The sequence below is a fragment of the Manis javanica genome, chromosome 10 (genome assembly GCF_040802235.1).
Source record: "Manis javanica isolate MJ-LG chromosome 10, MJ_LKY, whole genome shotgun sequence".
Taxonomy (NCBI): Eukaryota; Metazoa; Chordata; class Mammalia; order Pholidota; family Manidae; genus Manis; species Manis javanica.
Window position 1 is genome coordinate 102,355,435 of NC_133165.1, and position 25,632 is coordinate 102,381,066.

General features: G+C 42.0%; 1 protein-coding gene across 7 annotated transcripts in view; it reads left to right on the top strand.

Annotated features, from left to right (window-relative positions):
• Positions 1-3,911: 3,911 nt before the first annotated feature.
• Positions 3,912-25,632, top strand: part of STAB2 (stabilin 2) — a 142,480-nt gene continuing 120,759 nt past the window's right edge. For 2 of the 7 annotated variants that reach the window (XM_073213726.1, XM_073213730.1), the window contains exons 1-3: positions 3,917-4,426; positions 10,225-10,358; positions 11,281-11,396. In XM_073213726.1, coding sequence (XP_073069827.1) covers positions 4,271-4,426; positions 10,225-10,358; positions 11,281-11,396 — 406 coding nt within the window. In that variant the 5' untranslated portion in view covers positions 3,917-4,270. Of the gene's footprint in view, positions 4,427-6,105; positions 7,072-10,224; positions 10,359-11,280; positions 11,397-25,632 lie in introns of all 7 variants that reach the window. The other 5 variants (XM_073213728.1, XM_073213727.1, XM_073213729.1 and 2 more) reach the window with 5 other exon arrangements.

The following is a 25,632-nucleotide window of genomic DNA, read 5'->3' on the forward strand; positions in this document are numbered from 1 at the left end:
AAAAGGAAAAACAAAATCACAAAAAAAAAAAAAAGAATGTTGGCTGCATGGAAAGATTTCAACTAACAAAGGAAAAGGAAAGGGTCAGGAGCACAGGGATACACGTGTTTGGACACATCCCCGGCTTGGGAAAGCTGACTCCTAAAAAGGCCAGGATCTGATGAGTGTGCAGGAAGCCCTTTTGCCCTGTCAGTTCCTAATAACACCCGGGGGCATTGATTCTAAGCACCCTCTCTAAGCATGATGGAGGGGAACCAGGAGGGGTGTTCGGGGCCAGGTGAAGGCATGGACATTTACCCATCTGTTAGTTAAGCCCTTTCTGTGGGCTGGGAGGCACTGCAGAGAGGCAATGCCTGAACCCCCATGGATGTGCTACCTAGAGACCTAACATTTCAGCCCAAACCCATAATCTCTTGAGCCCTGGTTCAACCTGGTATCTGCCTCTGAACGCTAATGAAATAATTTGAGCAAAATACCACCATGGCAAGAAATCTTAGCTTGACTATATCCCACCACCCTTTCCTCAAAATCTTAGAATGTTTCTGTTTCCTTCAAGAAAGTAATTTGCAAGATTGGAGCAATTTTGGATTACTTCAGAGAGAAAATAATTTACCTCTATTCCTTTAGGATGCACCCAGCATGTCAAGCCAACCACCAAAAATCTGAAGGTTTAGGGAAGTTTGGAGAGGAAGAAATCCCCTTAGAGTGACAAGCATGGAAAGAAATATTTTACAGTCCTGTAAACATGGAGGAGAGCGCAGACATCATGTCGTCCTGCCCCCATATTTTATCCCATAGGTTAAAAGACTTGCTCAAGGTCAGGATGAGAACTCTGAGGAAGAATTAGAGCCAGACTCTTGTGTGTACGGAACCAAGTCTCTTTTCTGAACCAATATCCATCGTACACGGAAAGAGTCTGGGACTTTGTGGATGAAAATCACTTCGTTTGTAAGAAATAGAAAAATACTTAACACAGTTGCAAGAATTTGATTTCCCAGACATCAAAAAATAATCCAACAGAGGAAGATTTGAAAAAACTCACCAAGAAGCAAGGAGATTTTAGGATGGCAGAGCTCAGCGGCATCAAGAGCAGAAAGAACTGATTCTGTAGGTGGCTCAGGGAATTTTTGTTTAAATGAAAGTATGTTTTAATAAAATTGTTTTGAGGATAGAGATATTTTACTTGAATAATCTAATCTGCTCATCTCTATAGCTGAGAAAATCTCACTTCCCATGGGATATTCTGTCAGTCACTTGTATCGAGTACTTACATATATCCAGCACTCTTGCAGACACTTGAGATAAATCAGTTAACTAAACAGATGAAAACCCCTGCCCTTAATGAGCATATATTCTAACTGGGGAGACAGACAACAGTGAACATAAGCACATGAACTGTAGAGGAACTTAGTGATACATGCCGAGGAAAAGCAATAAGATCAGGATACAAGCAAGCAGCAGTACCAGGGTTGGAGAGAGGCATGTGGCAATTTTCAATAGTATAGTCTGCAGAGCGCTCATGGGGAGAGTGGATTTGAACACAGGGCTTCAATAAAATGAGGGAGTTGGCCAAGTGGCTCTTAGGGGGAAGAGCATTCCAGACCTAGACAAGTCACTAAGATGGAGAGATGACTGGCAGGTGTGTGCTTTACCATGTGCTCCGTAGAGCTGGTGTGGTACCTGTTCCCAGAGCATGGCTCAGTCCTTTTACACAGACTGGGAAGCCCCAACCATCTAATATGTTATGCTACGCCACAGACAAAACCAGTACACCATGCAACAGACCACTGGGAATCAGTGACCCAGCACTCAGTCAGTTCTGGGCCATGTATGAATCTCAATCGTATTCTTTGTGTTTGCTCTTCAGGACTTCTGCAGCCATGGCTTTGTCTCAGTGTGAGCACAAATAGCATCCAATCCAGTTCAGCATTTTAATAAGTGAATTAGATGGGCCACAGTGACCCACAGAGGACCCATTCATTTTTCCAGGCATCACATATCAGCATGGTGGCCTGCCATCAAGGGCAGAGCATGTGACTACAGTAAGATTACCTGGCATCTATTACTACTTCATACTTTAATGACTGAATAAATCAGTCAATTCCATTATGCCTCCATTTTCACATCTACCAACTCAGGGTATGACTCTCTCTGCCCAGTCTGTTTCACAAGGTTGCAATAAAGCTTAAGTGAAATAATTTGGGCAAAACTATGAGAGAAGCTATAATGCCCAATGCAATGTGGCTCATCCACTTCTATGTCCGCAGACCCAGAGCCATGTCTGGCATTCCATGAACAAATGTTGAATGAATGAATGGGTAAGTAAAATGGCAGTGTGATAGCAATAAAGAAAAAAAATCACCGTGTTAGATAGATCTGACCTATTGATGTAACACTATCTACACAATCGAAGTCTAGGTGGGTATTTGAGACAGCTACCTATACAAATCAGGCCAAATGAAATATATCATTTAGACTTTCATTTGAAGACTTTTAAACAGAGGTTATTTCAAAACATGATAGAAAACTATAGACTACTCACAGTGTAATTTGTTAAGTCCATTGATCTAGAAAAACACAAGCTATTTTTACCCAAGGGAGAGAAGGGATAAGAACAAAGAAAAAAAGAATTCAATGTTGTTCATAATATCAGCACAAGAGATATTTTTTGAGTAAAGGAGAATGTGGACTCCTTTCTAGTAATTTTATGTTTAAAATAGAAATAGCTGTTGTATTGTTTCGATATTGCAATGAGATATGACGGAAAAAAGATAGTGTTTTGCACTCCAGCCAGGATGTTTCAGGTGCTAAGAATTTTGCCCAATGAGTAGACAAAAATCTGCCGGTGGCTCTAACACCAAACTATTTGTATAATAAAACTGGGTTCCACTGAAGATGCTTACTCAGCATGAAATCCAAAAGCCAGGGCAGAAAAATCCATCTCTTCCTAGGAAACTGCCTTTAATACTACTTGAAATTGTGAACTGAGGCTTTGAAAGCCAGTTTTGTTAGTTCTTTTTGTTCCATGTCAGCCAGAATCTAAATTTTGTCAAGGACCACATTAGGCACAGAGGGGTCTGCAAAGGGGTGGGAGGCATTTCCAAACAGTTCCCAGTGATTTCTGCCACCGGAAGTTTTCAAGGACTTAACTATTGTTTCCCCTTTTCTAAATGTTTACTTCCCAAAACACTGTTTTCATTTGGTAAAATTCTAGATGCTATTGGATCTACTGAAACAATTAAAGCAACTTTTTCAATTTTCTAGATTGATACTCAAGGGAGATCAAAACCTAGCTGCTCCTCTGTGGCCTTTTTCTTCTTTGGTCTAGAAAAAAATGTTAAGAGAATGGAAATTAAATTGTAACCTAAAAATTAACTTTAGATCCTAATTGTTAGCCTTTGTTTTTTCCTGCAAAAACAGCAAAAAGAAACTATTGATCCCCACATAAACAGGTTTGTTTTCCTTTGGAAGCATAAACACTACCTCTGTCAGCTGTCCCACAAGCACCAGGAGGACCTTGCTCAAGATTCAAGAACCAAAGCACCTCATGTGAGCAACTCAGCATCAACCTCCAGCTCCACACTTCCTGGGTTCAAATCCCTGCTCCACCATTTAGTAGCCTGGGCCCTTCGACCAGTTAATCTCCCTTTGCCTCTGTCCCCTCCTCTGCAAAATGGGGATAGTAATAAGAGCATAATACCTATGTCATAGCTTGTGGTGAAGATTAAGTGGAGTTAAAGAGTTAAAAAGTGTCTGGCACATGTAAAAGCTATGCGGGAGTTTGTGAGGATGGTGGTGGTGGTAAACACGAACTCCCCTTTTTGCAAGCTGCTCAAAGCACACGTGCTTTATTATTCAGAATGACCAAGGACAAAAATATCAGTAACCAGCACAATGCAGAGAAGGGAGCAGCTAGCCCCAGACTCCTGCGGCCACAGGGGATGCGTAACCGTGCTCCCCTGGAAATGCCCTACCCCTCTTCTGCCTTTTCCAATGTGGAAAAGTCTCTGCAGATTCCCAGCAGGAAATTAATCCTCATGCCCAAAAAAAGACTCTCTTAGTTGCCACTGCAGAAGGCAGATCACAGGGGCACAGGAGGCAAGTGCTAATCAAGGAGGACCCAAGGAGGAGGCAGTGAGAGAGCGAAAGGGCGGCCCTGAGCAGAGGAAGGCCGCTCCAGGTCTTGACTGACAGCATATTAAGGGATATTGAAGAGAACAAACTGCCTGTGAAACGCAGCTGGAAAACCTTTACCTCAAACCAACTTTGAATGGTTAGAGGCAGAGATCATAACAATCCGCAAAAAGGCGTACGGAGGGCAGTCAAGAAAGGGCCAGCCCTACGCGTCAGAGACCCCGATCAGCAGAACCCTGGCAGCTCGGGACGGAGGAAATCCACACCCAGCACAGAGCTACACTGGGCTAAGGTACAGATTTGTTACTGCTGTTCATGACATTGGCATATTTTAAAGATGCAATAAAAATGATTAAGCGAGATTGAGCATGCTCTCTGCGCTAGGCACCATTCTCAGCACTCTGCCTTTGGGGGAAGTGGTGGCAGGAGTTTGAAATAACGTGAGGAAGCTCTGTTCAAAGGAGTCAAATGAGCCCAACAGAAATAAAATTAATTAACGAAACTATTTCAACAAGTTCTAAACAAAGTCATGTAAGGTACATGTATTTTGTTTAAAATGCAACTTATTAATAAAGTGTATGAACAAGTCCTAGACTGTGGGGTCCTCATGGCCACTGGCAGGTTACCTTCTAATCCCTGACAGTTTAAAAATAGACTATTCAACCTGCTAAAGTCTAGGACAGTATTTCCTTAAGAGAGGTCAACAGAACCCCGTATCTGGAAGTTTGCTAAAGTTAATCGGCAAAGGCAGAGAGCATCTCTCAATCTAAAACATTTGGAGAATACTGTTTTAAGTGAAGTTGAACAGCTTTTGTTTGATTTTGCAATATCATGTTTTGCTGCAGAACTTCTCAGAACCTTTTGTGGGTGAATGAGCTTGTTTATACGCATAAGAAAGGGACACCAGAGGCAGGGTTTGACAAATTACCTGAGAATTCTTCCCCAGCACCTCCTGCAGCATCTCCCAGAACAATCTAGAAAATAGAAGTATGGGTTCACTTTATTACTTCACCAAGTCCCAGGTATTTATCCATATCCTACAGAGAGAAAAGAATCGGAAAGAAGTTTCCAACTTCTGTCCCTGGTGTAAAAAAAAAGTGAAGGTAACACACCTGCTCTAACAGATAAACCTCAAAATCTCACTGGCTTCATACAATATAGTTCCTTTTACCTTGAGCAATCATCCCATGCAAGTGGAATCACCCAGGAAACTTTGAAAAATCCTCCTTCTGTGCCCCACTCTCAGAAGTTCTGACTTGATTGTTCTGGAGTAGCGCCCCCTGTATATTGGAGGGGTTTTTTCTAAGATCCTCCAGGATTCTTAGCCAGAGTTGAAACATACCAAACCAAGGGATTTTAAGAACTTCCACGCCTGGTATCTCCTCATTCAGACCTCTGGGTTAGCCACTGGAGGGCCTATTTGTATTGGAAGTTTTTTAAATTTTTGATCGATACCATGTTTCAAAAATTCAAATAAAGACTTTGCAGAGAGAGGATTAATTCACCAAAACTAGTCTCTCAACTGCCTAATCTCCCAATTAACTCACTGTTATAAGACATACCCTCATCTGCCTGTCTTGTTGATAAATCCATACTTTATCCTTTTTGGTTCTGGGGCTGACACTTTTCCATTTTGTCACTGGAACTGGTACACCACCCGCTATTTATTTATGCATTAAAATGTACTGTTTTAGGCAATAGAGGGTAGTGATTAACACCACTGGCCCTGGAGCTGCACAGTTTAAGAACTGGATCTCCACCTACTAGCTGTGTGACCTTGGGAAGTAGCCTAAACTCTCTGGCTCATTCTCCTCCCCTGTAAAATGGACAGAACAATCCTAACTATTTCACCAAGAGTTGTGAGGATTAAGCAAGTTAATCTGTGGATAGGTCTAGAATAAGGACTAGCACATAGCAAGTTTTCAACGAATGTTCATTATTAGTCTTTGTTTTTATTATTTTTAAATGCAGATCTCTGCTTTAGGCTGCTAAGGGTGCAGAGAAGAGAAAGGCTTGGCCCTGTCCTCAAGGAATGAGGGCATTGGAGATGACACAGAGTCAGATGACTTGTGATGGGTGTGACTGGGCTCTAGGAGCTTTATGTGCAAAATGCTGGGAGGGTCTCCAAGATGGTGGTAGAGGGGCAGAACAGGGAGGCTTCCCTGAAGAGGTGGCATTAGGTCCAGGCACTGAAGAGTAAAATGAGACCTATGGACTCTGTTACTGGCTACTGACATGACATGGAAGAGGGGAAAAGAGGAGCATCAGCAGACCTTTTATTGCAGTAGATTGCTAACCGCACCTGATGAGGCTGCTACCTCCTCCAAGTCAGACCCAAGCTTCTGCAACTTTTCTTCTGTGGGACGTATCCATACATAGGCACTGCCACAGATACTACCTGACAGCAAGCTTGGCCCTCTGCAGCCAGATAGAGGGGCTTGCGGTTTTGCATAGTGTGGCTGCAAAAATGTTGGCTGGGCTGTGGGTCCAGGAGCGGACAGGACCAGATGTGGGATGGGCAGAGCCGTGGGAGGCAGGAGCATGTTCTTGCAAGTTTTACGAGGCACAAAAACTCCAGATCACCTCTCTGCCTCAGCCCCTTCAGGAAATCCTGCCATTCATCCTGGACATATATACAGTTGCAACTGGCCAGCTTTCACCACGACCCCTGCCTTTGCCATTGTCCCTGCCTACAGGCAGATCTCACATATCATCTGGTTCAATCCAGGAAAAGGAAAGGATTTACAAGCAAACACTGAAATGAGAAAGAATTCACGAAGAGCTCATCAGATTGAATTAAAATAACAAAATAGTTCTGACAGGTGCCCAGCAAGCAGAAGGAGCAAGGATTTCCTCATCATGCTACAAAATGTATTACTTCTTTTTCTCGGATTGGTTGTGCAAAATGTCTGCTCCCTGACTGAAGCTACGGAGCAGGTAAGATGAGACTTGCATTTCCTTTGATTTGTTAATTTTCACGATGTGTTCAAAAGCTTTCGGCTTTCCTATGTTGCCAGGGGTCAAGAGTACTTATCTGGACGATTGTGGAGAACAGAATCCTAACGGTGATACACCACCTTTCGGAAGGTGTGCTAGCGCACTTGGTTTTCTGTACCACCCTTGTTAGGTTCTCTGGCTTTAGCGCTAACATTCCTCTTTCCATGGCTGATTTTGGCATCCTGTTATTCTGTTTTCTTTTGTTTTAATAGTCTCATCACTGGAAATACCTCCCACTGCATCATTCTGAATGTAGAAAATGACAATGGCTGTAGAGAGATGAGTAGAGAAATGTTCTGGGGAATTCCACGCTGGGTGATCTGGTTAAGGAACACAGTATTACAAAATGCATCAGGAACTCATCCCTTCTACCTTCCATAAGCTAGTAAAAGTACCCACAGCAGTCATGTCAGTAGCCCTGATGAAGCATATCAGCATGCCAGCTGCTCGGGCAGGCTCACATGAGTTGTCTTAAAAGAGCAACTTGATATCAGATGTACAGCAAACTCAGCTGAAAAGAGGGGTATGAGAGAGGCAATCCAAGTGATTTATTTAAAACGCACTTCACTAGATAGGATTCCTGCTCTATTAATAAAACTTAAAATATGATTCTGCATCTGTGCCAGGCAAATTTTTATCAATATCCACTTTACTCCTGTTGATGATACCCTGATAATGCTTTTCACGAAACCACTGGAAGATGGCATAATAGTTGAAGCCCCAGCTCTGAGGCTGGAGAACAGTGAGTTTGAATTCTGGTGTCATTTGTTTGTTTAGCAGATATTTCTAAGGACTAGACCTTGTGCTCCAGAGCTTACCAGCTGTCCAACCTGAGCAAGTTACCAGTGTCTCCCCAGACAGGGCCCACAAACAGCAGCAATTCGATTCACCATCACCTTCATCGTTGAGTGCTTGCTGTTAGCACAGAAATCAGGCCTTGACTGATGTTTAAAGATGAGTTCACTTTCAGAGAGGCCTACATGAGAGACAGAATGAGCCTTTCCATTCAAAAAGGTGAACTGGAAGGTTAAGGAATTTGTTGAAAAGATAGTTTTAAATCTAACACACTAAGAAAAGAAAAGACAAAGTTATGCCATCTCATGTGCTTATCCAAATGGGAAACCCTAATGTAAAGAAAATCCTACTTTAAAAAACCTAGCAATGCCATGACTATTAAAGGGAGTTAATTCACACTATAGCTAAGGGTGGCTTTTATTATTATTCCATGAAGAGCATTCCAGTGCTATTTTTTTGAAAGCTGACTCCTTACTACACTGAAGGGCAGTGACTGTAATGGGGTTTGGGGGGGACACAATAACATGGGTGAATGTAATAACCACATTGTTTTTCCATGTGAAACCTTCATAAGTGTATATATCAATAATACCTTAAAAATAATAATAAAATTTTAAAAAATGAAAGCTGCCAGGAAAAACTGAGATTTCATTTTTCTATACACCATTCTACGGTGTACAGGGATGAGAAATGACTAATCAAGGAATTGGAAGACCACTAATTACAGTGTGACCTTGGGCAAGTCACTGAGCCTCCCTTCCCCTCAAAATGAGGATGATATTTTCCCTACTTACCTTAAGGCTGGCCGAGATCAAATAAGATGATGCCTTCGGAAGTATGCATAGCCATAAATTGCTCTGTAAACGGAAGGTTTCTTCTCATATTTCGATAAACGTAAAGTAGTTGTGACACTCCCAACACCCCTAACCTGGTACTGGGCCCATGGGATAACTAAGAAATAAGAGTGGTGGTCCTCTTGTTTAAAAAGAAAGGGTTTTTAAATGGCAAGCAAAGACAACAGAATGTGCTCCACTGGCCAACCACAGGAAGAGTAGAAGTTGAAAAAAACAAAAAGGAGAGAGAGAGATGAGTGTGAATTTGTGCAAGTGGAGGTGTTAAACAGGGCCTTGAAGGATATGAGGCTTGGGTAGCCAAGGGGGAGGGAAAGAGCATTCCTGTCAGGAGAGGCAACAAGGAAAACAAGGGGTGGGGAGAGAGAAGCCTTGCAGGAGCTAGCGTTCACTGCCTGCCATGTTCCAGGTGCAGGGCAGGCAATTTGCACATGACATCATTTAAAGGTCTCGGTAACCTGGAGATTTGTTATCAATATCTTCTCTTTTACAGGTGATGACAAAGTTGAAGATATCCATTTAAGACTGTACACTTAGCAAGACACAGAGCTTGATTCCAAGCTTAGGTCTTTTGAATCCCAAGTTCAGGCTCTCTTCCTTGTACGAAACTGCTTCTTCTTAAGCTTAATGGGAAGATGAAGGAAACTTGAAAAAGGGAGGGTTTGGTAGGATGAGCACCAGCATTGTGAACAAGGAGGGATCCTGATGACAGGGTCAAAGTGGGTCTGCATTATTCATTGTAGCAGTTAATTCTCTGCCACCTGATGTTGCTAGGAGAAGGCTTCTACTGTGTCTGTCTGATTTCCTACAATTCATTCATTCAATCAGCAAGTATTTACTGAGCACCACTTTGTGCCAGACACAATTCTAGGTGTTTGGAGTGCAGCAGAGAACAAAACAGAAAAAAATCACTGCCCTTACAGAGCCTGCATTCTAACTGGATATAATCAAAAGATTGCAAACATCTTTGGAGCAGCAAATAAATGCTTCAGAGAAGCATTTAGCACCCAGACTGTAAGCTTCAGAGCATTTAACACCTGTGGAATAAGTGCTGAAAGAATAGCTTTGACACCTGTTGATCTATGACCAACTGACCTTGAATAACCTCCTGTAACAATCTTCCATTTGCATACTCTGCAACATACTTCAGGGTCCTCGTGTGGATATGTGTATATAGTGACATACCTTCCCTTGCTGGACTCCAGACTTTAGATCAGTGATGGCAAATGGGTAGTACAAGCATCCCCTTCCCTCACCACAGCCATGGCAGACATTGCTTGTTGTTGCCAATGCTCTTTCCAGATACGATTGCAAGCAGCTCACCACCAGTCATAAACAATCAACTTCATTGCCATCCTGTCATTCCATTGCCATGAAGCTAATGGAGAAGATTGGCTAACTGAGGTTCTACTAATGCAACTTGACAATTTTTTTTATGTTTTCACAGACAAAAAGATGTGATAAGAAATCTCTCCTTACAATTAGAACTGAGTGTCGATCCTGTTCACTCAGTGTTGGAATGAACTGCCCAGATGGTTACACCAAGATCACCAATGGCACAGTAGGGGTTCGCGATTGCAGGTACTCATTATGAGAATATAAGTATGCTTGAGCTTCGCAATGTAAGGGGTTGTGAATCCAAACTGAAACATCCCATCTCAAAAACTACAATGTATTTCCATGATTTTCTCTGACTTTGAGACTACATTGAGCCCAAACTTAGGTAACTCATAACTATAACCTTAAGTCTAAAACATAGATTGTTACTGATACACATTTTAATGCAAGTAGACTACACTGCATTGCACATAAACAGTCTCCCTTTATCTTGCCCTTCTTTATTTTGAAAATCTGGGTTTTGTTTCATTTGGAAAGTGTCCTGGTGAGAACATGGACTAAAAAGCCTTGGGTCTGACAGTCACCTTACTAACCAGCTATAGATCCTATAGATCCTACAACTAATTAGAACCCAAGGAAGGGAGACAAATGAATTACAGCTTCATGCATTTTGTGTGAACATTATATTCCTGAACCCTCTTCTGATTCAAAACTTTCATAATTCAAGGCTAATCTTCACAAAAACTAACAAGCAGTTCTACTTACCAGCTAACGCATGCAGCCATGCAACTCAAGTGTAAACAAAATTTATCTACTCACTCTACTAATTTAGAAGTTAATACTCAATGAATTCATTTTTAATTCAGAGATGAAGGATTAGTACATACTATTTCTTACTGTGTATGAGATGAAATCTTAACACTGTTATATCATACTATTTTAAATCCACCTTTGCTTAACATGACCACAATATATTCTAAAACCAAAATCATCACTTTTAATAGAAGTTTCCCAACATTAATTGACCTAGAATTGGTATATGTGACAGTTGACCACTCAGTTAACTCTGGACAGTGGGATATTCTTAGATTTTTATTTAGGTCTTTCTTAATACTTAACTAGATTGCTCTGATCATGGGTTAACGTCCTGTCTTTCCCCGCAAAGGTATACCTTTGAGGTCAGAACACTGTCACTGGCTCTCCCGGGATGCCGTCATATCTGTAGGAAGGACTATCTCCAGCCCCAGTGTTGTCCAGGCCACTGGGGCCCAGACTGCATGGGTAAGTGGCACCACACTTTTCTTGGACTGTGTTACTTGTTTCTTGACCTCCCATTTCATAGTAAATTGAGAAGGAAGCCTGACAAAAGGAGAACACCAGCACCTTTCTCTAAAAAGTTCCATTTCAGTCTACATGTAGAAAATCATTCTTACTCTGTCAGCTTTTATAAAGAAATCTGCTTTCCTCCAGTTAGGGATCTCTCTTTAAGAGAATATCTTAACAAGTCAGGAAAAGGGAACAATTGAAATTCAAAACAGAGGCACAAAACTACCCTGTAAAGATTCTGGTGAATTCTTGGAATTATTTGAGAATATTTGACATCTTCATATATTAAAATATTTCTTTCTTGGGAAAAAAAAGGGCAGGGGGGACAATTGAAATGATATCCATTTTATTAAAAAAGGTAACTGACCACAAAGAGGCAGTAATGTTGGGCTATTATAACTCCAAATACGATTTCCTTTACAAAAAATTTTTATTACAATATCTCAAAGACTGTAGTTATTGTTTGACAATCAAAATAATCATTAAGCCTTCTAAATATGTAAGTCTTAGGATGTGATATCAAACTCTATAATCAGCAGGTTCCACTGTAAGAAAAACCACTAGCCAAGCCTGAGTCGATGTTATGGTTGGACTCCTGCGGTCAAGCATAGCACTTGTTAACTGAAATTGAGCCTTGTCCTGGTTAAAGATGGTAACACTCAAGTAGGGACTGAGTCTTTGTTAGGACATGCAAACTATGTGAAATCCCTTTTTTTCTTGGATGGTTAAAAAAAATCAGGCATTTCAATTCATGAATTTACCATTTGTTTTCCATCTACTGATATGTGATTAAAAACACCTTCTTAAGAATCCACTTAAGAGGAAAGATCGTTCTCTTTTGCTTTGGTTTTTCTGATTAATATAACACAAGCAAATTGTATACAGCTTGTAAAGTTAGGAACGGTATCAAAAAAGAAAATACAGCAACATGTGATCAGTCACACATAGTTAATCCTAAGTAGTTTGTCTTATTTCTCTGGTCTTTTCTTCCACAGGGCTTCTAAATAGTTGAGCCCACATTGTATGTGCAATCTTGACTCCTGGTTTTTTTAACAAATGATTAAATAATAGCTTCCATTTGCTCAACACTGCTGACATTAGTTACCAGAGAGATACTTGGTCTGTATTATCTAATTTAATGTCTAAAACAAATATTTGAGGTAGGCATTTTTATCTGTATCTTACCTATAAGGAGTCAGAGATTTGAAGGTTGTTTCTTGCCAGTTTCTTTTGAGCTGGTAAATGATAAAGCAAGTTCAAGTTCAGGGCTATCTGGCACCAAAACTTGCTTCCTTTCTCTGCTGCCCCAATGCCTGGAGCAGAGCTTGTCAAAGAGAGAGAGCCTCCAAATGTGCTTCTAGTTTACCTTTTGATTGGTAGTTCCCTTCAGCCCTCCCAGTGCATGCCTGCCTTATGCTCCTTCCACTGGAAAGGTCAAGTTTTGAGATCTAGGATACCCTAGCCCTTCTCTCTGTTAACTCCTCTATTCTCACTTTAACTCTTGCCCATTAGCACTGCAAGTTTCTGGGAGTCTTTTGCATCAGAATCAAGTGATTAACCGAGACTGCCAGATTTTGAGATCTTTTTTAGTGCCAAATGTGGTCACGATCACATCTAGTTCTCACAGACATCCTGAGATAACAGAAAGAACTTCTAGCTTTGCTTTTCTCTTTCTAGCCCACAAAAACTAACTTGATGCTAAGTTATTAATCAGACACACCATAGACAAGAAAAGGCTTTGACCAAGATATAGTCACCAAGGTCAGCCTGTCCGGTGTAATGAATGGCAGACCACAGCCAGGAGACCAGAGGCTCCCCCGGTTCAGGATGGAATCTAGCTCCATCATTACTGGTTCGGGCATATTGCTTCCTGCTTATGCCTCAGTCTTCTTAGCTGTCAAATTAAAAAGACCTCCTTCACAAAACTGTAATCGAGATTTTAAAACATTCATATCGGTGAAAGGACTTGGCAGAGTAATACAAAGAAGGACTTTATTAAATGCTTCATAAATAAACAATGAGTGTGTCACAGTCAAAGTAGACTTCTGCTTATGAAAGGCAATTAAAATGACACCCTTTCTGTGGTCCCTTTTTAAACAGTGGGTAACTCATAAAACATGAGCAGGCAAACGGGATTCAAAATCTGCAGTGTGTTTCATGCCATCGCCCTGTGCTATGTGCAGATGTGGCAAAGTCTTGGGACAGAAGGAATCTGAGGGGACTCCTTGAAGGTTCACGCACTTCCTTCTGATAGGTCTCGAGGCCAGAGAAGCAAAACACGAAAACCGAGGCCTGGATGCTGGTTCTGCAGGAGGGTTCTTCCCTTTATCTTCATCTCCCAAACATACTAAATGTCTCGAAAGGCTTCCTTCCTCTGGCTCAGGAAAGAGATAAATCCTCTACTTGGCTGTCTATTTCACCTCTGACATTTTGTGGTGATGACAAATGAGATCTTGACTATCACTTTACATTTCCGCAAGGATAAGGCCATTTCGGAGCTGCTGACGTGGGTCCGTCCTTCTTTTTGAGGAAGTGCTGGAATGGCCTTCTTTCCAAGGCAAGTGCAGCATCCACTTCCTTTCAATGCATCAACAAGCCATTAATACTCATTGCCCCTGAGTTACTTTTAAAATTATTTCTGTGGTACCTTACTAAATTTAGGAAACAACTCTGTGATCAATTCTGAAAACAGAAAACACAGAAAAGCTCATTGAAAAAAAATTGCTCCTCTTCCAAAATTAAGACTAAGGCATAAATTCTCACTCGGGGAACAAAATATGTCATCCTGACATAAGGCATGTGTTTCTACCCAGATTTAATCTGGGCTGCTTGATAAATCTGTAGATGGAAGTCTTATCTCATTGGCACAAAAACATATTTTTAACCTTGAAACTTAACTACATTTGAGCAACCAATATTCTGTTGGAGAGGAAACAGATTTTCTTATTTGAACATCCTAGTTCTTTTTATTCTGCCACGAACTTCAACAGATTTGTGCAACAAGTCCGAAGTACTGGAGAAAGTATGTGAACAGAGGGATCACACAGCAACTCGACTGTAACCAAAACAATCTGATTATTTCAAAGGGAAAAGTTCTTAATTCTTCTTGTTGAGGTCAATGGCATCAGACTATACGCATTTATTTTTGGTATCGTGTTATTTGCATTTTTCAGACGTCTTTTTCTTTCCTGTTGTATTTTCCTTGCCCTTCACTGCATAGGTTGCAAATAACAGACTCTATGGATTTGAAACGACTCTGTTCGGCATTCTTTTTTGGCTTGGAGGGGCCAATAATGCTGGATTCACATGAGGAACCTATTTTACATCAGTTTCCCAGACAGACTATTTCAAATGGAGCTATAAATGGAATACCAGGACATATTCTCTGCCTGGCACGTGAGCCAAGCTTCTAAACAAAGGGGGTGACATGGATTAGGCACCTCTAGAGTTCCTTGGGAGATAAAGTTACAGGGAGGTCCCTGGCCTCTGGCTGGCCAGGAAGTTTATTATCTTCCTTTAAAGCAACAGAACAGTAAATGATTTGCTGACAGCTCATCATGGGTAAGCCTCCTGTGCGAGGAAAGTCGCAGTGCAGGAGACCACCGGAGTAGCAGTGACCAAAGGAAAAGGTGATAATGACCGAAAATAGCCTTATCAGTTACTTGAGCCTCACAATGCCTCAGAAAAGTGCCCTTGTAGCAAATTCTGTAATCTCTCTTTCCAGCACAGTTGCTGAGAATGTCAATTTCACCAACTTCTTTCCAAGTAAGGACCTGAGGTGATAGAAAATGATTTGAAAAGAAGGAAGGAAATTTACACATTTGCCTTAAAAGTTTTATTTAAAAACCAAACAAGTCACCTTCATAACATTTTTTAACTTAAAACATTCCATCTAAGACATAGAATGAGGACTCTCCACACTCACACTCCTGCTATTTTTTCCCAAAGTTCCTCCAGCATTGGCCAATTCATAACGATCAAGCAATTATTGAGCACCTACTATGTGCAACATTTCATCACATATATGCTAGGCCCAGTCCCTACCTCCACAAACCTTACAGGTTAATACAGGAAAGGGACGGAAAATGAGACAAGGGGACCAGTCATCCTGAGGGCCCAGGTGAGGACCCTGGGACTTTGAGGAGTTTGCAACCTCCCCAAAGAAAGCCAGCTAAGTGCAGAGCCAGACTAGGAAACAGGGACTATCTCACTGCAGAGCCTTTGCTTAAATGCATGACTCTCTCCTGCTTTCCTAAACAGCCAGTTGTGTTGTCAAATCAACTGCTGGGGAGGTGCCTGACTCCCTACTAGCCTATTCCTGAAACTACCATCCACCATGAGCCAGGTGCCTGTCGCCGTCTGTGACACTTGGGCTCCCCCTAGTTCTGACCTTTAACAGAGGCAGTGTGGATTTACAGGACAATGGCATGCAACTTGAAAGTCTCTGGCTTCCAGGCCCAGCTTTACCACATTCTCATTCCGAGGCCTTACTTTTTTGATAAGTCTGCATATGGAAGTCAGGTTGTTATTTAGCAAATAATAAAAGAAGGCACCCTGTTAATTTAATTGCAGATAATCAACAAATATGCATACTGTATTTGAGATATACTTATTCTAAAAACGTATTCATTGTCCATCTGCAATTCTATACTTTATTTGGTAGACCTGTCCTTTGGCTTCATCTATAAAATGGAGATGATGATGTTAATACACCTCCCTCCAGAGAGCACGCTGAGGACTAAGTACGCTAGTGCATATAAAGCCTTGGGATGTGCCTGGCAGCTGGGAGACATTCAGAATATGCTAGTGATCATTTCTGTCTTGTGTGGTTCTCAGATCACTGCCCAGCCTTTTTATTTCAGGGGTTGGTCTTGGTTTGATGTATACGTGAAGGCACTGACCTTGCACGCTCTGCTCAGCGCTTGAGTGCTCAAAACCTCGAGTCGGGCCTGAATGCAGTGGCAGTGCCCATGCTTACCAACCATGTGATCCTGGGCAATCTGTTTACCTCTGTGAGCCTCAGTTTTCTGATCTACAACCTGGAGTGATGATGAAAGTGATGAGAGTGACAATAATAATGATAATACCTTCCTCCCCTCCAGTTGGTACAAGAATGAGACCATGCATTCAAAGAGCTTAGCAATAAAAGGTGCTCGACAAATTCTATTCATCTACCACTGCGCTGATAACCCACTCCTTACACAGTGTAAGCAGTTTGGTAGGGACATTTCTGTGCATCTCTTTTTTGACATATCTTAAATCTATTCTTCTTCTTCCCACAGTTGTCTGCCTTTCTGTGCACCTCACAGGTCACTGATGCCTCAGGGAAAAGCAAAGGCCTGTCTGTCAGGAGAGTGGGGAAGCTAGTCTTCATCTGCTTTGTCTGCTATAACAGAATCAATAACAACAGACATTTATTTCCCATAGGTCTGGGGGCTGGGAAGTCTAAGATCAAGGTGCTGTAGGCTTGGTTCCTGGTGAGAATCTTCTCCATGGCTTGCAGGGGACCACTTGTCCACTGTCCTTGTGTGGTAGAGAGAGAAAGCTCTGGTCCCTCATATTCATAAGGACACTAATCCCATATTGGGGTCTCTATCTTCATGATCCTGTCTAAACCTAATGATCTCCCAAAGACCCCACCTTGAAATACCATCACATTGGGGTTTAGGGCTTCAGCATATGAATTGGGGGCATAGACATTAAGTCCCTAAGAGTAAGTATTTAGCCTGCTGAGCCACAGGCCACTGAACAGGGGGCTGAGCCAGGACGAAACATCGAATAGGTGATGTTAAAGCTCAGGACAACCCCAAGAGACAGCAAATTAATTCCCAACCAACAGAAGCCTGCTGCCTCAGTACAGCCACAGACAGATACCCAGTGGGCCCTGAATGGAGCAGGCTGCACATTTCAAAGAGAAGTATGTGTGAGGGCACCTCCTCAGAAATAACCCCAAACACTGGGCCAGCCCCACCTGGACCTTCCTGCCCAAAGCAGGAGGCATGCAGGCTCCTTTCTGTCCCATGCAAACCTTATTTCACTTTCTTGTGGAAATACCACAAGAAGACATTACCAGCTTTTGAAAATAAGATGCTCAACAAATCTTGAATGAATTAATTAATTAAATGAATGGCTTATAAAAACATTCCAGCCTATGTTAAATAATTATAAGCTATCCATACAGAAAAGTACCCTTACAAGCCTTTAAAGTAAGAGTTGGATAGGAATCCTTACCTCTGAGCCTGTTGGCTGTGTGACCTTGTCCCCTGTCCTTTCTCTGCCTCAGTGTCCTCCTAGATAAAGCAGTGATAATAACCACTTCATGGGGTGAAGATTCCTAGTTTGTAGCTGTGCAGATTAAATATATTAAGATAATATCTATAACATACTTGGCATTCCACCAAGAACCTAGATTGCTAATAATAACAATGACAATAAAAGGCAAGGACATCACAGAAAGGAAACAAAAGCAAGTCAACTTGGTTTTTTTTAGATCACCATCTGGCCTGTGGCAGGTGTTCAGTAACAGTTGCTGAATGGTTATTTGGACCTGAAGAAATGCTTCCTGCACAGGGATATTCTTGAACTACACTAAAGTATTCAAAGGAAAAGATGTAGAGATTGAAGACAGGAAATTGTATAACTTGCCACGTGTTTAAAAGCAGCCCTTTCTTAAGTCACCATTTACGCACAGTAAAACTCACCCTCTTCAGCATCCAGTCATGTGAGCTTGGACAAACCTAAACCATTGTGTAATAACCATCACAATTAAGACAGAGAAGAGTGTTGTCATCTCCCCAAAATTCCCTTTGTTGTCAAGGTCTCCCCCAACTCCTGAGCTCTGGCAAATTTGACATTTTCTGTACTTTTAATTTTACCTCTGTGTCCTATAATTGGAGTCCTACAATCCATACCTCTTTGCATGTGGCATCTTTCGCTTAGCATGACACATTTGAGCTTTGTCTGGGTTGTTATTATACATGTCAATAATTCATTTTTTTAGTACTTCATAGTCTGCCATTAACCAGTTTTTCTACTCACCAGCTGAAGAACATTTGGGTTTGTTTCCAGTCTGTGCAAATAATAAAGCCATCATGGACACTCATGTGCAGGTTTTTGTATGAACATAAGCTTTCATTTCTCTTGGGTAAATACCCAGAAGTGGGAGTCCCAGACTGTATAGTGAATGTGTGCTTAACTTTTTAAGAAACTACAAGCTGTTTTCCAAAGCGTATGCATCATTTTTTTCAGCCCTACCAACAATGCATGAGGGTTCCAATTGCTTGGCTTCCTTGCAGCAATTGGTACAATCAGGTTATTCTTTTTAATTTTAGCCATTCTAGTAGGTGCAGTGGCATTTTGTGCAGCCCATTTTAATTTGCATGTTTTTGTGTGATTATTGGCTGGTCCTGTATCTTCCAAGTTGTTTGTTTTTTTAGTACTGAGTTTTGAGAGTTCTTTAAATATTTGAGATACAAGTCCTTTATTTGATATGTGATCTGTAAATATTTCATCACAGTCTGTGCCTTGTCTTTTCACTCTCAACAGTGTCTTTTGAAGAGCACACATTCTTAATTTTTATGAGGTCAAATATATCAATATTTCTTTTATAGAGAGTGTTTTCTTGTATCATATCTAGAAATCTTTGCCTAACTTAATGTCACATATTTTCTTCTAGAAGCCTTATAATTTTAGGTATTACATTTAGGTCTATAGTCCATTTCAAGTTAATTTTTGTATATGACTTTAAATATGGTTCATTTCTTTACATACAGATATTCAATAATTCCAGCATCATTTCTTGAAAAGACTATTCTGTCCCCATTGAACTGCCTTTGGACTATTGTAGAAAATCAATTAACCATCTATGTGTGGGTCTATTTCTGGACTCTATTCTGTTTCATTGAGCTATATGACTACCCTTCACCATACTATACTGTCATGATTATTGTAGTTTTTCAGTAAAGCCTTGAAATCAGGTAGTATAAGTCCTCCAACTTGGTCATTTCCAAAAGTATCTTTGTTATCCTAGTTCCTTTGCTTTTCCATGTAAAGTTTAGAATCAGTTTGTCAGTATCTATCAAAATATCCTGCTAGGATTTTAACTGGAATTACAATGAATCTATAGATCACTTTAGGGGAAACTGACATCTTAAAAGTATTGAATCTTCTAATCAGTAACCACACTGTATGTCTCTATTTATGTAGGACTTCGTTTATTTTGGTAGTCAGTGTTTTAAAGATTTCAGCTAAAAGATTTTGCATAATTTTTATTGTTCAGACCTAAGTTCTTCCAGGCTTTTGATGCTAGGTTTAATGGTATCTTTATTTCAATTGCCAGTTGTTCCTTGCTCGCTTAATTAAGTAAATACAATTGATTTTTGTATCTTGACCTTGTATCCTGAGAGATTATTAACTTATGTGTTCATTGTAATAAGTTTTTGAAGATTCTTTTGGATTTTCTATGTAGATAATAATGTTATCTGAGAATGAGACAATTTTACTTCTTTTCCAATCTGAATGTATTTTGTTTTTTTCTTACACTATTGTACTGACTGTGATGTATTAGCCATTTTGTATCTACTTAGATACAGTGGCTAAAATTTTGTTTTAGATAGTTGAAGAATTTTGTGACCTATGTTCATTAGGGAAGTTGGTCTATAGTTTTCTTTCCTGGTAATGTATTTGTCAGGTTTTGGAATGAGAGTAATAATGTTCTCCATACAGAATAAACTGGGAAGTTTTCACTCTTCTTCAATTACCTGGAAGAGTTCTTGTATGACTGGTGTTTCTTTCTTTCTTAAATGTAAGGTTTACCAGTGAAACCATCTGGCATGGAGTTTTCTTTGCGGGAAGGATTTTAACTTCAAATTCAACTTCTTAAATAGATATAAGGGTCTTCAGGTTATCCATGTCCTCTTGAGTGATCTTTGGCAGTTTGTGATTTTCAATAACTTTGTCTGTCTCATCTATATTATCAAGTTGATTGACATAAAGTTGTTCATAGTATCTGCTTGTTATTCTTTTGGTGTCTATAAAATCTGTAGAGATGGTCCTTCTCTTATTCCTGCCTTTTTCTGATGGAAAAGTAATTTCTAAATGATGGAAGTAGACTTCCCTGATGCCAAGGAGTGTACTTGTTGACGTTGTGTTCCCAGTGTTAACCAAAACACTAAAATATAAGCTCCATGAAGACAGGACACTGGCCTTTACCAGCTGCCCAGGGCTGCAATTGCCTCTGAAGCAAGTCTTGGTCCACTTAAGTCTCCAGGCGCTCCCTTCTTGCCAAGCTCATCCACAGCAAAGCCCTGCTGAAGCACCAAGGGCCCTGGCCAGTGCCCAGGCCAAGCACCACCAACAATCCCCATGCAGAGGCCCATCAACTCACCACCTCCCAACAGCCTGGGAAGTATAAAAGCCTCCATCTTCTCCCTGCCCTAATGTGGAGACAATCCACATTAATTCCTCCAAAATACCCAGTAGTTGGTAGTACAGTTATGGTCAAGCCTATTAAAAATACATATTCCTGGGTCTTGCACCCACCCAAATGCCAGACTTTGCATAAAATTCTAACAGGTTATTCTTGGCCAATGGAGTGAGTCTGGACTGAAATCCAGCCCATCCTTGGCTCACCAAGCCACTCCAGCCCGAGAAAGAGCCATCTCTTGATATATTTTAAGTTTCATCTGCTTGCCAAGCCTAATGTCTGTGGGGATGTCATTACAAGGGCATGAGGGGTGGAGGAGGCTTTTTCTAATTTACACAAAAGCTCTCTATGCCCTGGTGTATTAGCCCAGGTCATCTGCAAATCAGAGCTAGAGATGCAAGAGATTAATTAAAAGAAGGAAGAGGTAAACTGAGAAAGAAGCCAGGAGAAGCAAGGGGGTCATCAGACAAGGATACAAGCCTGACCCTTGTGAATAAAAGAGGGAACGAAGGAAGGCTAGAGGGAAAAGTCCCAGACTACGTGTAGTGCCAAGAAAATCTGGTGAAGCTGATGGGGAGCACTCTAGCCAAAGTCCCCCATCAGAGGAGTCCTCCCTGCAGGGAAGGGCCTGCCCCAGTGCCCCTGTCCTGCTCAGCCACTGGCTGGAAGCAGTCGTGGGGAGTGTGGCTTCATGAACAGGTTGGTGGGTCTCAGGGAAGTGATGCTCCCACAGTGGAGATCTGAGAGGTGCATTTTCATGGCTACCGTACCTGGAGAGGAGGGCCCGGGTATCTGCCTTTGTAACAATCCCCCTTCCCAGGTGATCAGGAACAGCTGCTCCAGTGAATCACCCTTAGTGGAACACCTGCCTACATTTTTAAAAAGAAAGTCTTGCTAAGTGTCTCTTAAGATAAAAGAAGACCCAGGCATCCTAGACACAGTGTCACATACTTGGGAGCTGGGGTGGGGGAAGCTCCCCATTTCCTCTGTGATCAGACTGTAGGCTAGAATGTAGTTATCTTCTGAATAGATGACTCTGCCCCACTTTCTGCTCTGTGTTATCACAAGACACGGGCCAAGTGGAAGAAACAGCCAGAGGATAGAAGAGTCGAGTCTGCCTCAGAGGAGGGGTCAAGGAGAGCGTCTCTGAGGTTGGGAGGATACAGCAAGGTGTGGAGAGGAGGGCACACGTGGGGCAGTGGGCAGTAGTCTGCTGGTGCCAGGGAGAAGGAATGTGAGAAGGGAAGGAAGCTGCTCAATGCATGGAGGAAACGACTGAGTGGAATGCCAGTGTGGGAGACGGAATCAAACATTGTTGCCTGCAAAACTGAAAATGCTGGGGACAGCACTTCTGCAAGGTGGCACCAGTTGCAGAGGCTCAGAGTAGAGGAGGCCCTGTGCTCTCCTGAGCCCACCCACAGTGCAAGCTGGGGCTCATTCAGAGAGCACCGTGCATGCCTAGCCCTAGGGACAGGCACAGGGGCCAAGGGAGGAAATGGTGGCAGAGCTGTCACCTGTCTGTCTTTCTGGTCCTGCCCAGAGTTAGGCCTGGTTCCCAAAATACTATCTCAGCCCAAGAAGGACCTAGAATCAAAGGAAATGGGAGAAGACCTGTCTGATAGCCAATGATATGTGGCAACACTCTCGTGGTGCTTGGCCCTGTGAATGTAAGTGCTACACTTGGGTTTCGGATGAGCTTCGAAGTTCATACCTGGTACCTGCTGGATTAGGCCCTTGGCCTCCTCTTCATCCCTCCCTCCTGCTGCTGCTTTTAGGATAAAGACCACAGTCCTTAACAAGGCCCTTCTTTAATGATCTGGCTGTTGCCCTCTTTGAGACCAGATCTGTCAGGCCCCTCAGGGTTAGGTAGGTTGAGGTAATGTTGGGAGTGTCCAGTAGGTGGACTAGGGAGAGCTCTAGGGCTCCTCTCCTGGCAACCCTCATCCCAGTCTGCGAACCAGTATTTTTCTGATTGTTGATTCATGGCTCTCTCCCACCAGACGGTAGGCCCATGAAAATAGGGACCAGGTCTGTGTGCATACCCTGTATACCCAGGACCTTACATGGACCTGATTCAATCAGGTGCCCAGTAATTAATTACCTGAGTGTTGTTATAATGCCAACCTGAAAGAATAGGAAATGAAACAGATGAAGAGTATCCACTCTGAATAATAACAACCCCCCATTTATTGAGCAGCTAATATTTTCAATCTGTATCACAACCTGCTAGCAAGACACTTGAACTGAATCTCAGAGCCAGGCATTAACTTTCCCAAAGGGATACGGCCAGCAAAGAGTTGTGCTGAGGTTCAAACCCAGAACATTCTCATTGCAAAGTGGGGGCTTTTTCGTGACAACATGGCATCTCACACATCACCACTGCCCTAGCTGGTTAGAGCGGCCCAAACCAACGAGTGATTTATAAATACTAGCCACATGTCAGGGTATCTTCTCCTTTGCTCACCTCGTAAGCACTCCTGTTACTCTGTTTTACAGAGTGCTGTGACTCTGGTTTACAGCAGGGCTGGATGAGTACATAGCATAGTGATGAACAGTGGAGTAGACTTTGGATCGCCTGCCAGGGGTCAAGGCCTGGCTCTGCCACCGTGGTGGGAAGGAAGACCGTGAGCTCAAAATGTGTCACCTAGACCCTGTAGTTTGCTAACGCTCTGCATGCAGGAAAGGAACAGAGGAGACATAAGAATCTCATTCACTGTCCTGGACCTGCAAAATATAAATGTTTTTTTAAACAATGAGACTTGTAACTCAAGTAAGCCATTGGGGTTTCTTTGGGAGACCTGCTTCTCTCTGGTTAGAAGCCCCTTTTCTAAGAACTGCATTTTCATTTTCTGTGGATGCTGATTTCTCAGAGTATGTATGGCAGAGCAAGCCTGTGGCACTGGACAGCTTTGGACAAAGATGGGGGCAAGGGGAGAGGGAGGGCAGGAAAGTGGACACTGCCAGGAGAGGATGGGTAAGTGAGCTCCTCGTTACCCCTTGCCAGCTGGATGACTTTGGGCAAGTCACTCTAGCCTGTGCCTCAGTTTCCTCATCTAGAAAATGGGGCTAAAAACAGGGCTTGAGTTCAGAGGATTGCTCTGAGTAGTAAATACATACATCTTCTGTTGTTACCTAGAACTGTGATCGCCTTACTAACTTTAATTTGGGATAACCTTTGATCCTGCCTCATTCATACAACCACAGTTCGTGGCCATCACATGATTGCTGCCTAGAGCTTGCTGCTCCAGATCCTTTTTCTTAACAGTCAGAACTCACCCAAATCAGCATCAGATCCATGTCAGCTGTGCGCCTGTGTGCCAACAACAGTCATTATAAAAAGACAAATTGTTTCTCATCCTCATTAAAGCAGTACCTTAAGCTTCTGTCACTTACCATTACTTTGAATCCTCTATTTGATTTTGGACATGGTAATATCTGACTTTCTAGCTAAATGTTCATTTGCCCCAACATGTAATGCTTGGCACATAGTAGTGTTTTGTTCTGGTCTCAGCTTACCTATCGATAGCCATGTGGTTGCACCAGCTCCTGTTGAGGCAGGACAGGGACATGGAACAAGCATCATGATTAACTTTTCCTGCCTATGATGAAAAATGCTGAGATATAAACAGTAGAGTAAGAACAGGAGGGACCCCATCCTAAGGCTAAGATCCTATTTTAAAAAGCAGAGAGTTGATAAGTTTTCTACCTTTATCTTGCATCTACCTACCACTTCAGCATCTTATTAAAAATAAAAATAATAATAATAATAATAAAGGGAGAAATGTGGGATCCACATATAAATCAAGTATAAAAATCAAATGAATATTCATATTTGACCTGATTGTTTATGGTTCATAATGCGTGATCAAAACCGAAAGTTTCTGTGATGACTGCCCTTGTACTGTTCACCATGTAAGAACTTATTCACTATGTAAGAATTTGTTCATGTAAGAACTTGTTCGTTATGCTTCAGAAGATTGGAGACTGACGAGAATTAGGCTTGAGATGGATTAATGATTGTGCATTGAGCATTGACCCCCCTATACAGAATTTTATTGTTGTTAACAACCATTTGATCAATAAATATGAGAGATGCCCTCTCAAAAAAAAAAAAGCAGAGAGTTGAGAAGTAAGATTCCTAACGTGTTCTCTGGTAATCAGACAGTAGCCCAATAGCCTATCTTAAGGCAGGGCTGGCAATCTTAACTGAGATGTCCCCGCTGCTTGAGGGTGACCACTATCTTGGAGAAGAACAGGATAAATAAATCCCTTGTGTTGGGTTTGTTTAGCAGAATTAGCTGGAGGATTGATAACAGAGGGAAGAGACGTGGCATCTCTCACCAGAGATAAGCACCTTGAGACCACAAATCAAGCCTATGCCCAACAACCCACCTCTGCCCTTTGTCCCATTCTGGAAAGCCTTAAAGACAGACTCCTCAAACTCTCAGGGCGCCTCCTCTCTGAGCTAGCCCACAATCTCCTTTCTCCAAGTGTGCACCTTTTTGCCTTAAATAAAGCTTTCTCGCTGCTCAAATTATTGCAGTTTGTCTCTTTGCTATCTCATTTTCTTTCCAAGCCTTCACTCTGTCTCCACTTTACTCCTGATAAGTAGGAAGGGGCTGCTGAGAGCTCACGTTTGGGCCTGCATGTTTCTGTCGCGTGGGGGACCTGGGCAGAACTGCTGCTGTGCTGTCGGCTCTTAGCAGCCTGCCTGAAAATCTCCTTTCTTTGGGAAGTTCTCAGAACATAATCTCACTCCATCCTGTG